The following is a 14,117-nucleotide window of genomic DNA, read 5'->3' on the forward strand; positions in this document are numbered from 1 at the left end:
GCGACCCCAACCACATGTCGAACAAGGTTCGTTCCTACAAGCACTCTACCGCCATACCAATCACCGGCTCATCATCTCATCACCAGGAAGGAAGGAGAACGAGTGTGCCCACACACCAGCGGGAACTACCGCGCAAGTGTGTGGCGTTTGGGTTGCATTGGAGTATCTTACACTTCGTACGTATCCTCAAGACGGACATCCGTCTATCAGGATCTAAAAAGCAACGACTACGCTACGAAATAGGTATCAAGGTGCGGTGGCAGCTTCTCACCAACTTCAGCAAAGTTTCCTCCAGCCAACGTACCGCTAGTTGTATGTTGTAAAGAGAGACCAATGGCCAGGCCGAAGCTCATAGAGCCTTTCCCTTCTCAAATTCGGCCAGGTGATCGATCAATCGTTCAGTCAAGTCGATCGATAATGGGCAGCTCTGGGGGGGAAATTACAGTCCCACCCCGCTGAGCGAGCCCTGTCTCTAAGATCTCTTCAGGCGATACCTGGAGAAGACAGATTCGACGAGGAGTACGAAGTAGTGTACGAAGTAGTGTACGAAGTACATACTCATTAGTACTGGACGACTTTAATGAGGGTTCAATTCTTCTCCGGTCTTAGGATTCCACGATTTTCAGCTTCTGTAATGTGCACTAACTTGTTGGCTGTGGAGACTAGTTCCCATCTCCAGCAGAAAAAACAATCACGGTAAAGGGACTCCCAGATCCCAAGATGGCGCTAAACTCTAGAAGGTGTAGTCAGGCACGCTGGCTGCGCCCTGAGAATCTTCTTCCAACAACTTACACGGACTTCGTTGATAGGACGAGCGTCACCTGCAACCTGTTGTCGTTGTCAGGGTTGTATTGGATTCATGCAGAGTCGTGCTACGCTGCGCAGTTTTCTTCACTGAATGCAGAAAAAAGCAGCTCAAACCAATTTGCTGGCAGCCACGTCAGGATGGAGCAATCCTCTCCACCACAAGTGGCTGGCTAGCCCAGCTCAATCAAGTCTGAGGAGTATGTATACGCTATGTATACGCTCCACAGGATGCACGTTACTTCATACAAACATACATACTTCATAGGTTTCAGTGTCAAGTCAGCCCGAAGGACCCCTGCCGAACACACTTCCTCGCATGAATTTCACATCCACACAGCCCGCTTTCACACGCCCATTCAGGCAATCGGATCCACGCCACGAGCTGCAGGAAGATCATGGCCAGGCACACGCACATTCACGCATGAGAGAGGACGACCCTCCCACTTCGTCTGGTGTTGGCATTTTTTTTTCATAGCCTCACTTGGCATCTTCCACGTAATTATATCAATGCATCTCGAGCAGAGCAGCGTTTCTGTAAAATCTCTCATCACGCTCGTGCGCGCTTTCACGAAGCACTTAACGGGGAAATAATCCGAGATTGTGTTTCTCCCATCCCTGCTTTCTGTCAGTATCATCGAGTGTCTCATCGAACGTGAATTTTATGACTTCCATATTACATGCAGGGCTCTGGACCATCCGAGACAGTGCCCGGCTACCCAGGGTCTGACGGAAGGATTCTTTCAATTTGGGTTGCCCTCTCCATCATCCCAGTTATTGGCCCATTCTGCTTATTTCTGTGTCACTCTTCAATTTTCTCGTCGCCGTTTGTTGACACTGGCAGCGAATGCTGTTGGTCCCTCTCCTTCCGGCTGCAAAAAGTACATGCCTGATCCGAGGGTCAAGCCGTTTGACCTGGGGCGTGATCCGGTCGGACGAGAGGGTCAGTCAGGGGTAGCTTGCAATCCTGCCTGGTTGATCAGCCAGGGATCGTCGGACCTCAGCCGGTCTGCTGGGACAGCAATATAACCTTTTTGAGTGAGGGTAGAGTCGCATTGATTTTGGAATATTGCTCTGTATTATATGGGCCCTGGGCTGAGAGTCCGCTCTTTCCGCCCTATTGAACTGAGTGAAGAGCACACACCGAAAACTCGCTTTCTCTAAAAATCTCTCATCATTTTTCTTCTCTTGGCAATCCCCCTGGTTATTATGGTATTCTTCTTTGTTTGCCTCGAGCTTTCGGGCCCAGAAAGCTCGTTCCGCGCGTCTTGATCGCCGTCTCGAAAAGTGGGCAGAACGAGATTGAGTTCGGTCTATTTTGCCGTTTGAGGGCCGGGTGAAACAAGGTGCCGTCCTCGGCAAGTTCTCCCGCGTCTCTGACGCGATCACTTCCGTTTTTTGGCTCTCATTATCATTATCCGTTTGGATTGTTACTTTTGCCGCGTCTTTGTTTCCGCTCCGTGATGAATGACTTACGAGCTATACACAGGTAGACAAACTAAAAACAGGTTCCAATGACATGAACGAATCGTCTCATCTGTATATTGCAATGGGAAAATGCAATAAGAAGCCCCGCGTAATAACACGGAGTTGAACCCTGTGCTCCTCTCACGGTCGCCGTTCCGTGTCGGGGATTGGTTCTTCTTCTAAAGTCGTAATATAATAGATGTTTTTGAGGGAAACGGCAGCCATCCCGAGTCAGTTTTACATGTCGTGTAGTTTCCTGCTCGTCTCCAAATCGTCCCCTCCGTTATCTTTCCCTGTCACAGGCCTCGAAAACAATCGATCTCGCTTCCACAAACGATATGAAGTGGAAACAAAGGGGGCACAGGACGGAATAAGCCGATCTTAAGGGGTGGTGATTAGGTGGGGCGTGTAAGATGCTGAAGCCGCTTCGTCCCGGGTGAAAAACAAAGCGTTGGTCGTGATTGCGGAGCCCATTCATTTTTTTTTTTTCCCTTCGATATTACTTGTGAGCCGCGGTGGCATGTTTGTCAGGAACTGTGTTTCCTCCGTTGATTCCGAGGTGGACTTGATGGGGGTCCCGAGGAGCTCCTCGACCGTGGTGTAAGTAGGGTGGAGGAGATGCCACGCGATGGATGCTTGATGTGTTGGACATTTGGGGGTCCTTGTGGCTCGGAGCAAGCTCGGAATTGTTGGGATAGGAGACGGGACGATGTTATGGTGAAGAGATGGAAATTTTGGCCTGCTTCTGGCCTGCCTAGATGGCGGGAGGGAGGACTCTCGAGGCGGCTCAACGCGGCTGTTGAGGCTGTACTGAAGCATCTTGGCGAAGGCTTTAGTAGAAGTGTGTCTGGTAAACGCAGTCCATGGATGGAAGCAAACCAAATCACAGACTCTTTCTAGTACTCGAGAATGAGGGTAGCTAGCTCCAGATCATTAACGTGAAAGCTGCCTGCTCGGTATCAAGGTCCGGTCCTAAGGAAATCCGAGATGGCCCATGAAGGAACCTTGAGCAAATGCCAAGTAGAGCCGCATCAATGTAATCTGCTTTAAATGCCAGACGGAAGCTTTCAAGCGTTGATCCAACTTCTTGTCAGCTCGTCCCGGGAGCTGGGGTCTGACAGTCTTTCCCTAATGGTGCCAGCAGGAACATATGGCTTCCAATTGTTCAGATTCTCGCATGGAACCCACATACACCAACTACATGATGGGCAGAACGGCTAAACCAGAGGAGAAACTAGCGACGGATGAGAGCTGTGCATGTGCCGCAGGCTATGATATACCGCCAAGGAGCATGGAATCTTGAGATTAGAATTGATATCTTTTTTGTATATTGAAGACCGTCACAGGTGAGCGTTCCATATCTATGCCTTGTTCGAGTTACCTTTTTTGCTTTCTCCACAACGCTGCTCCTACTTACCAGCAGTGAGGACACGGGCCTTGAACGCAGAAACGATAGTCTTCTGTGACCTAGTAGCAGCCGGAATTCCCGGTGGGAAGTCTTACCCCGACCATATTCTGTTCTCTCCTCAACCCACGAAATGCCAGCCTAGAAGCGAAGATCTCCATTTTCATCCCCTCCGCAGAGAAGGCTGAAGCTCTACGTTTCTTCGAGCGTGTTTGGCGTACACTAAGGGATGAGGGAAAGCCTGCACATGATGGCAGTGTCTTTTCCACGCCTTCATTTACCCTGGATATCCCCTCCTAGATCTTGCTAACGCAGCCCTATCTATGGGATATATGACAGTCAGACGATCCATTCTGGCTCCGCAAACACAGGGAAAGAACTTGCATATGGGTTCTACGACGGCATCGTGGAGTCCAACGGGCTTGTATAGGCTATCAAATCAGACGATTCGGATGGATGGGCAGAGCCTCCCAGGCACTAGAGGGAGAGAAGGCAGGCCTGGAGTATCAGGAAAAGGATAAAATGTTGGGTTAGGAAGGGGGAGATTCTCTAAGGTGGAGAGAAATGTCCTGTCGAGGAGAACAGAAAAGTTCAGAGAATTGCAAGTTCTGGAGGCATAGGGGAGAGGGACTTAAGTAAAGGGAGAAGGGACTTTATCAAAATGGAAACCTGCCGGTCTATCTGAGAATCAGTCTTGAAGGTTATAAGTTATCAGGCTGTCTCTGCTTGCAGGAGGCAGGATGATGATCATAGACTCTTAATGCTGAACACTCGGGCGCCATTTGTGCGGTTAGAAGAATCATACGCATCTTGAAGGCTTGCCTTGGCCGCCAGAAAGTCGTCAAGATTAGTCCAAGGTTCGTCACGGAAAGATTAAATCAGAGCCACGGTCCAATTGAATGACTTGGCTGGGAAAGGCACCGTGTCCGCTACTCATCAGTAGCTTCGAAGTGGCAACGTCAAAGATAGCCAATCTGAGGAGGACCTGCTAAGGAAGCCTCATGACTTAGATTTGACGGATCTTTTGTAGCAAGGACTCAGAAAAGACAGAAAACGTGAATAGTCCCCGGTTTGGATGGGAAATATGTCTTAGAAATTCGGTGATCGAGAGCTGATTGCTAGAACACGAACTAGTTGAGGATAAGATATTGTCCAAAACCACACCCCAGAGCCGTCCCAATAAGACATTATAGCAGAATCCTCAAACTTTGGCGTCACCTTCAGCTCTAGTTGTATGTACATAGCAGGCTCTCAAGCCCGACGTGAAAGCACCAGTCCGCCGGATTCTGGTGCCTCGAGATTGAGCCCGTGACGTGACGTGACGTGACGCGACGGAATGATGAAGAAAACGCGATTTCTTGAGTGCTGCTACAAAACGTATCACCCTGGACTTCTGAGTAGTAAGAAGGCATGTATCTTGATTAATTCTGAGCCCGTGATGCTTCCTCAGGCAAACCGGTGCGGGTTGTCACAGATGGCCTCTTCAGTCGCCATGACGCATTTGATCTAAACCAATCTCCGCACAAGGGCATCTCACGATAGTGCTTCGAGAGACAAGATAACAAGCATGAGTGTGATAAGACAGAACCCAAGCAAACTATAGCCGAAGCTGACCGGTTCGGCGTTCTCGCAACAGCAGTGCTCACGGCATTACTTTCCCAACGCGTCCTTCACAACTAGTAACCTGGTGTGGCTCGTCCGTAGCTCCAATCTCTGTATCACATCGTGACTGCGGACAGTGGCCCTTTTTCAGAACCCCTTTTCTCGTATGTGTCCACCTCCTCATGTGTAATGTGTGACGATATGCAGGAATGCCTGGCATCGATAGCGCCGCCCAATTGTGCCCGCCAGACAGAGGCTCCCCACTTCTTCAGCCCAGAGTGTTGATGTCACACGTCTCGGGGGCGATGTTGGACCCTGACAGGGGCAAGACATAATACTGGGGTTCCACAGCATGCGAAGGACCCTTGCTTTTTGGCCTGTAAGCCATCGTGCTTGCTCTCCACGAAAATGCGCAGATAGTGTTACGGACCCGCTCTTGCACTTGCAGACCATCCGCGAAACCGATTTGATGGAGATCGCTCTCGTGTCATCACCAAGCATGTTCTTTTGATTTCAGGTCCGGTCGTATTCTTTCGACCAATGTTCCAATATGGACGATGATGACGACGTTGATCGGCACGCGGGCTGGACAAATCGGGGGTCTGAGTATCAATCAACAGGACTGATTGGACTGCTCGCAAACAGCGCAGACACACCACTCTCCCATACTGGGAAAGGCAGAATGAGAGAGCTCCTCGGGCAAGCTGGTGAGGGAGTTAATCCAGACTCGGCACATGCTGGTTTCCGGATGTCATCCTTCGTACGCTGGCAAACAAGCCTCGTCCAATGCGTCCGATGTAGAAATGGAAGAGAAATAGGAGTTACACTGCATCACTCTCGACTCATTGAGAACCCGTCGTCACTCGTCTATTCTTAGTGTTCATTTTCGGCAAGTCTTGCCGATTTGAGTCTACTGAGTATGAAGTATTCATCCCTGGAATGGCCATTTCGGCTCGAGGACACGATAAAAAAAAAAATACGGAGTACAGTAAAATAAAATGAATGATGCGCAGAAAAGAGATAAAAGAACAATAGAGACCAAGGAAAGAATAATTCAAATTTCCGTGGAATATTCGGCGCCCGGTCCTCACCCAAGCATCGAGACGCTGTTGACCCACGTTCCACGGCCGAGAAAAGATGCAGACAATGAAGCTCAGCTGAGAGCTGAGCTTTTGAGTATGATGTCAGAATAGGGGGTTGTTCCATCGGAATCATCATTCTTGACCATTCTTTTCGGAGACAATCGCAACTTCGTTTAAATCCATCAAATGAGCGTTATGCGCTGGAGAACCGCACAGACCTCAGGCCGTCTTGGGCTTCGGATCCTGGATCTCTTGGAGATTGAAGAAGATGCTGCCATGTGGTTGTAATTTCCTCAATAGAAGATGCATGGAATTTACCTCAGTACAAAGTATTGATATTTCAATCGTGCCATACTTGGGCTTGGATGAAATTGATGTTGGAATGTACTCTTATGGACGTTAAGATTAGAAATATCATTTACGATAAAGGATGGAACTACTTCGTAAGACGATAATGACTTTCTAATATAGGCACGAGATGCCAGGGATCAATAGGTTGGAGGAGCATTCTGGGTCGTTGGTATGCTTGAAGTGTAAGTGAGTGTGTGAAGAAGCAAATATAGACAACGGCGCTGGAGCTCTCTACCAACCGCAACAGCGAAAGTGGCTGGATTCAGCTTCTGGTTCCAGATTCGAGCAGAGTGGCGAGAGAAAGGAGAAGACATTGCATTCACTGGTTCCGGGTCCGTCTCATCTCGTCCTCAGGGCACAGCCTGCCGAGGTATTCAGCTGCAATGGTGCTTTTGGATGGTCCATCAGCAGCAATGATCTGGTTTTGGGAGGTTGGCGAGTGAGCGTTGTTGATGGGTGAAGTCATTGGAAGCTTGAAATTCTGGTTCAAAGTTGGAGCTGGAGGTTGGTGTGTTATCCGATGATGTCGCCCCAGCCGACTTTACCAGCATCAAGACATGAGCCAGATTGACGACCCCCCTAGTCAGCTCCGGTCCCACGGAGTATGTATTGAAAGCCAACAGAGAAAACAGGGTTGCCAGCCCTCCTTCCACACAGCGCACGCCCCATCATCTCCAAGTGACAGGGGTATGGTGAGAGAGGCATGACGAGGAGTGGGGGACGGAATTTCCGGGGATGGATGGAATCATGGATGGATTCATGGATGGGATCAATCAATACTTTTTCACTGGATAAAAATAGTTTGCTGATAGAAGAAGCAAACGAGATGAATCTGCTGAGGGAAACCGGCTCGTACGGAAGAGGAAGAACGCATGACTGCCTCCCGCCAACAGGAACTTCCTAATACTGAAAAGCTTGCATCGTTCTCCCGTTTGAGCTTGAAAAAGAAAAAGAAACATCCAGGTGTCTTGGAATGTCGTCGATTCGCCCCGCCAAGGTGATACATACCTTACGGATGGGTCCATTCACTTCCCACGATATTGCCACGAAGTACTTCGTACTTTAGATATTGAGATCTAGTCGAAGAGGAAGAGGGCGTGGACGCCCCCTGTCCATGTCCAGTGAGGTGTACAGCTCAAAGCCAAGGTCCAGGTCCAAGTCCAGGTCCAGGTTCCAGCCCGGAGCCGGTCCGGGCACGTCCAAGTGGTGATAGACTAGTTTACTTCGTAAGTACGAAGCACGAGGTATTTGATATAGATTCAAGTCATCCCCAGACTTCAGGGCTGACGACGACGAGCTTCCCCCTTCACCTAAACTCAACTTACATCTCCCAATGTACCTACGCCGGTCCCTTTCTCCCACTTCTTCTTTTCTTTGAATGTTTTATTTCAATTCTTTTCCGTTCGCACTTTTTAATCTGACGATTCCCACGAATCAACCGGCCCGGAACTTTACCCATTGTCCAACGACGACGAGATCATCGAGGAGTTAGAAGTTGGATCCAATCCCGAGAGCAGAACGACGAGATCACCAGCATCGACGATTGATGCGATTTGATGTGACCCCCTTCAACCCCGAAGCTATTCCACATTGAACGCTAGTTTTACCAGCGCACCAATTCTTCGGGACAAGAAATCTCCCAAAAATTCCGAACACCCTCGCTTCACCCGCGAATCCTCAGCATCGATATCGATACATCATCCATCGACGGACACTAACCGTGATTCTGGTGAAGAGTTCGCCAACCTCAGCCTCCATCAAAGCAGCCAAGGGGAGGAAAAAAAGAAAAAAAAAAAAGGAAATCCTTCTTTTGTGGATCCGGACCCTGCCCAGCCCAGCCCAGCCCAACCGTCTGTGGTTGCATCTAGCTGGGGGGGACCAATTTTTTCACAATATTGAGTTTCCGTCGCATTCCATGATGCTGGGACTCTGGCCCAGTCCCACTAAACCATTCTCGGCCCAGATCGTCAAAGTTGTAACGACCCCTGAAGACTCTGTTGTCTTACCAACCCACAGCGGCACCTGCTCTTGGACGCCCGCGTCGCCCACGCCGCCTAGTCTCGACCCCAACCTTGTCACCCCTGCCAGCTGCAACCGTTCTATCGACTCGGCTTCCGACTTCCCCGGCCACCTGCCACCCCAACCACCAAGAGCTGCCACCTGTTCAGCACTGTCACACCCATCGTCGCCCACTCTGCCACTGTTGCTGCCACTGTCACGCTCGCTGTCGCTGTCACCTTCCCGCCAGATTCCGTCCAAGTCTCCCAATCCCAAGTCGGATTTTCTTGGTTCATCGCCCAGCGCTTTGGCTTTGGCTGCTAATCTTAATATTGCTGGTATTACTTGTACCATCCAAGTTCCCACCACCAATCCACATCCAAAACACCAAATTCGTCGCCCATCCCCCGAGTTCCGCACTCTGCAAGCCGCCCACCTGGAACTCCCGTCGTCCATCGTCGCTGGCTCATCAAACCGAATCGACGACTCGTATCCAGTCAACAACCACGGCTCCGATTCGATCCCTTCCAATCCCGCCGTGTTCGAGCTCGACGCCGCCAATCTTGTTCTTATCGGGAAGGGTACGGAGGAGAACCCGCCAATTGAATTCTTCACCCTCGAGGACCCATTTTGCACATTTCGCTCACCGACGCCGTCGCCGCCACCGTGGTGCCCCTTACTTCTCCCACCTCCACCACCACCTCTCCTCCCTACGTCGCCTCGGCTCCGCGAGTTGCATCGCCTATTGCCGCCGAGTGCACTTCTGCCACACCTCCCCCGGAACCAGTGTCAGGTGAACAGCAGGAACGGTTCTCCCCCCAGCACAACCAGCACCTCATTTTTCGCGGCCGTTCTCCCGACGGCCGCATCCAAGACCCAGTTCCAACGGATTCTCACGCCTCCACGAACCCTCAGTCACAACACCCGGCCTCCGTAGTAGCCGTGGATGAGTCCACCGGAAATCCGCGAATCCACAGCCCTTCTGTTCAACCAGTTTATCCCGGTCTCTCGTCACCCGCCGCCCAACAAGGACAACAACGCGAGCACCACCAAGAACTAGAGCAACAGCAATCATCCCTTGCTGCTGTCGACTCCAATACTGCCGCAGCCCTTGCTGCTGCTGCCGCCAACACTCCCGCTCCTACCGTTCTAACACCGCCGCCCCTTGCTGCAACCAGTAATCCTCAACAACGGGTCGGAAGGCCCGCGAAATCTGGCCACAAAAATCCTCAACAGCAACAACACCGTCAGCAGCAACCTCCTTCGCTGAATCCCAAAAATCAACAGGACCAGCGACGTCTTCATTCGCCCTTCCGAAGTCACCGCGCCGCTTCAGCGAGTCCTCACCGTCCCCGCCGTCCCAGTGCAGCTCGTCTCTGGAACCCGACAAACTCAACTCCACGAGCCCCCAAGTCGGCCAAGACCATCCGCAAGCGACGCCCGTCGACTCCGCCTCTACCTTCCATCCCCCTATCGCACCCCGTCATCACCAGCGAGACAAACCCCAGCGAAAATCTCCCCCGCACCGGTTCGGGCGATTACCCCCTTCTCTCTCTCTCCGAGCAGCGCCAGACAAAGCATTCGGCAAAGTCGAGGCCGAGCCTGCAGATTGAACATTACGGCACCAGCGAGAAACGCATCAGTCTCCCCCGATCCGTTCGCCATTCGTACGACGAGAAACGCCCGACAAATCCCACCCCGACACCCACCGAACCCAACTTCAACTGGCCTCTCCCAGCAGCCATCCAGGAACAACAGCAAGACTTCCTCCAACCCAAGAAATTAGATAAAGGCAAAGGCAAAGAAATCATCATGACCGCCGCAGCAGCCACCTCCCCCGCCGACGCAGTCGAAGAGCGCGGGCGCTCCTTCTCCAAGGACCTCGAACGAGGCCCCGACGTCCTCGATCCCCGCCTCTCCGGCATCTCAGGCGTCCCCGATGGCATAGGCTCGCCCATTTCGTCCTCGTCCAACTCCTCCATCATGGGCGAGGACGTGCAACGCGACGCTATCCAAGAATGGGGCCCCCAACACCCCTGCTACCCCCACCTCAACCCTTACGTCCCAGTCGACTCGCCCGAGTACGCCTCGACGCGCATCATCCGCGTCCGCCGCGATTTCCTCATCGCCGGCGACCTGGCCCCAACCTTCTCCAACACGTACCCGGACATCCTCGATCCCGTGGGGCTCTCGGAGCAGGAATTCCGCCGCGTCATCGAGAAGCTCAACTCGGATCTCGTCAGGATACATAACCCTTACAGCTTCCGGAACATCCTAGACGCCACGCTGGGACTGCTGACGGGTTGGATCTGGGACGATTTGGGGCTCGCAGGGAGTAAGAGCCAGCTGAATCGGTTAGAGAAGTGGATTGAGCAGTGGAATAAGGAGATGGAGAAGACTTTGGGGACGGAGGAGGGGTTGGTGCCTCCTAAGATTATACCGTTGAGGAAAACGGCGTATATGACGGTAAGATGGCTGGCCTCTTAACACTATCCATTCTCTTTCTTTGTGATCATGGCTAATGAATGAGTGATGTTTTAGCTTGATATACAAATTCCAGATCCGGAGATTGCTCCTGTACCGGCTACTCCTAGTGAACATGCGATGTATGCAGAGAATAATGCTGTCGAGGCGTTATCTTAATTTCTTGTTCTTCTCTGTTCTTCTATCCTTCTATCTCTGGGCTGGTTTTTTTTTTCTTCTTCTCGGCCACGGATTATCATCCCTTATTTCCTATCTGTGTTTTGTTTCTTTTTTTCTTCCTGCTTGATACCAATAGAGCATGACTGCGGCGTTTATGTAGGGTTCGGTTTATAGGCCCTCCGGGTTCTTTTCTATACTCATTCTGAATCTGAACTTTTTTTTCTTCCTCTCGAGTTACTATGTACTCTATGCTACGTTTCCTTAGCGATGCTAGTTTCTCTTTTTCTATCTTTTGAGTCTTGGTTCTCGATCAATCTTGGGTGGACATGGTGCTCTTCGATATCTTGTGGGAGTCTAGGTATGGGTTGAAACTATTGTGAAAGGACTGGTGATGTACTATATATATATATCCTCTTTTTCACCTATATATATGAGAACATTTCTGTTATCAAGGTGGGAGGGAGCACATCAGGTTTTGATACCAATATTGTGAGTTTGGATTTATGTTTTAAGTACTGTTTATTTTGTTTTCCTTTTTCCCCCCACTACTGCCCAGCTTCAAGTTTTGTGAAATGCAAAACATGAATCCGCGAGAACGAAATCCCCGGGCCCGAGTCTAGGCGACAGTCACACCAAACCACACCATCCATCATCAACACCCATCACCACCACGATCCATCACAGCCCTCGCCCTAAGAATCTCAATACCCACCCTCTCCTCGTCATCCTCGGCGCTCCAAACCCGAGTCTCCACAACGGCGAGAGGTAGGCCGGGGAGATAGGCATTCGCCGCAACATCCCCCAAAACTACGGCCCCGTCGTCGCAGGAACATCTTCGCGGCCCGTTCCTCCTCGTGGGGCGACGCCCTTGGGGGAAGATCTTTAGGTCTACGCGGCTGAACATGGAGGGGAGTGCGGAGAAGGGTTTTGTGGGCTTTGTGGGGGTAGTTGGGTCGGAGATGGGGGTTATGGTAGGTTCGGCATAACAAGATTTGGTGTATGATCTGGTTACGTGGTGTTAGCATCCTCCGATTGTACGTGGGAGAAATAAAAGGTATAAAAAACAGAGGGGTGGGGCCTTACTGGGTAGTCTGCGTAGTCTCTGAAGTTGCAAGGATTCCCGTCGTCGACCGATTAGGATCATGTCTCCTGTCCGGATCATACTCCTCCTTCAAACACGGAAAGACGCATCCCAGACCCACAGCAAGGAGATATCTCCTATACATGTTCAAGGCATCCTTGGTCATCCCAAAGAAGACGAAGATGGGGATGGCCGTGACGATGGCGATGTACCTATCGATCAGCGACACGACGGCCACCCCGTTCGTCGGTATCAGGAGAATCGTGTTCCAGGGCAGGCCATCAACAGCGCCGGCCTGGAGGGCGGGAAAGTCGTACTTAGTGAGCGGGGTGAAGTTCGTGATGTTGTGCACGAGCCAGAGAAGCTGGACGGGGAAGTAGGGGATCAGGATACAGACGGTCATGAAGTAGAGGCGGCGTTTGGCGCGGCGCGCGCGACTGCTGGCTGCGCTGTTGGAGGTTGTGAGGGCGGAGGATGTTGTTGCTGCGACTTCTTTGTAGCGGACGTATGTGAGGACTTTTCAGGGAAACGAAAAAAAACCATGACACGGCCGAGTTAGCAACTCTGCAACTTCTTCTGCTTCTCCTTGTCCTCTTCCTCCTCCCGGGATCTTCACAAATCGGTTACTCACTCCCATAATAGACGGTCCCGAAGGCAAACAGCGGACTCGGCAAAATAACAAACACCAACAACGGCCACGAACCAAACGGCATCCACGTACACCCCGCCAGGGCAAAAATAGCATACCGATGCAGCGCAAGTGGATACATCCAAGCCATCTGCACAATGGGCACAGGAAAGATAATCAGCGCCTGAATCAGATTCCTCCTCCTCATCTCCCTCACGCTGGGCGAGTCGGCACGCATAAGACTAATCTTGTCTGCGAGATGACGCATGATGGCGAAGATGCTCGTGTTGTAGACCATGAGCAAGGGGTTGTAGACGTAAGGGAAGACGTCGCAGTAGCCGTAGCCGAGCCACCACGAGCTCGTGTCGTCGTTGCGCCAGATGAGGGCGTTGACGATGGTCAGGATGTTGAGGAGCATGGTCGAGGACAGGAGGACTACGGCGGCGAATTCGCCGTGGCGGTAGAGGATGCGGAGGGGCACCCAGATGCTGAGGTTAGCGAGGATGCCGAGGATGATGCGGCAGGCTACGTTGGCGGTGACTTGGGCTGGGTCGGTGGGATGGCGGGGGTGGAAGTCGGGGAATGAGGGGTTGGGTTGGCTGAGATCGATGATGTTGGCTGGGCCCATTGTGGATAAGTTTATAGCCTTTTTGCAGATGTATGTTACCGTGCTTCTCTTGTTTCTCTTATGGATGGGGACCTGCCCTTACTGTCGAGAGGGGCAGGATCCAGTTAAGACGTGGGAGGAGGTTCAGAGAGTGTTTGCTGTCTTGCTTCGAGCAAGTCAGGCAGGAAGCTGTTTGACACCCTCGTGCATATATACTTTCATCTGAATCGAGGGAAACTGGACGCGTCCAAATGGAGCAGGACGATTTCATCTTCAATAACCAACTCCCATCAATAAATGGTACGAAGAGATGGACCTGTCTCTTCCACGCCGACCTAACCTCCGGACTGAGACGGGAGAGGAAATGAACTATTGAGAGTGGCGCAAGCAAGAGTCTTGAATAAGAGGTTCGCCCCAGTCTTGTCCTGGTTCTCCCCCCCATGTCCCCT

The 14,117-nt window shown here is 51.5% G+C and overlaps 2 protein-coding genes across 2 annotated transcripts; one reads left to right on the forward strand and one right to left on the reverse strand.

Moving 5' to 3' along the window:
• Positions 1 to 8,629: 8,629 nt before the first annotated feature.
• On the forward strand, positions 8,630 to 11,352 carry SAPIO_CDS2963 (uncharacterized protein; the record flags this gene model as incomplete). The annotated part of the gene is made up of 3 exons (XM_016785857.1): positions 8,630 to 9,502; positions 9,625 to 11,175; positions 11,251 to 11,352. The coding sequence occupies 3 exons, from the start codon at positions 8,630 to 8,632 to the stop codon at positions 11,350 to 11,352; spliced, it is 2,526 nt and encodes an 841-aa protein (XP_016644639.1).
• A 652-nt stretch (positions 11,353 to 12,004) lies between these two features.
• SAPIO_CDS2964 (uncharacterized protein) lies at positions 12,005 to 13,689 on the reverse strand (the record flags this gene model as incomplete). Its single annotated transcript, XM_016785858.1, has 3 exons — positions 12,005 to 12,356; positions 12,436 to 12,925; positions 13,065 to 13,689. The coding sequence occupies 3 exons, from the start codon at positions 13,687 to 13,689 to the stop codon at positions 12,005 to 12,007; spliced, it is 1,467 nt and encodes a 488-aa protein (XP_016644640.1).
• Between the last annotated feature and the right edge of the window lie 428 nt (positions 13,690 to 14,117).

This window comes from Scedosporium apiospermum (assembly GCF_000732125.1).
Source record: "Scedosporium apiospermum strain IHEM 14462 chromosome Unknown SEQ_SAPIO_0087, whole genome shotgun sequence".
In the NCBI taxonomy this organism is placed as follows: Eukaryota; Fungi; Ascomycota; class Sordariomycetes; order Microascales; family Microascaceae; genus Scedosporium; species Scedosporium apiospermum.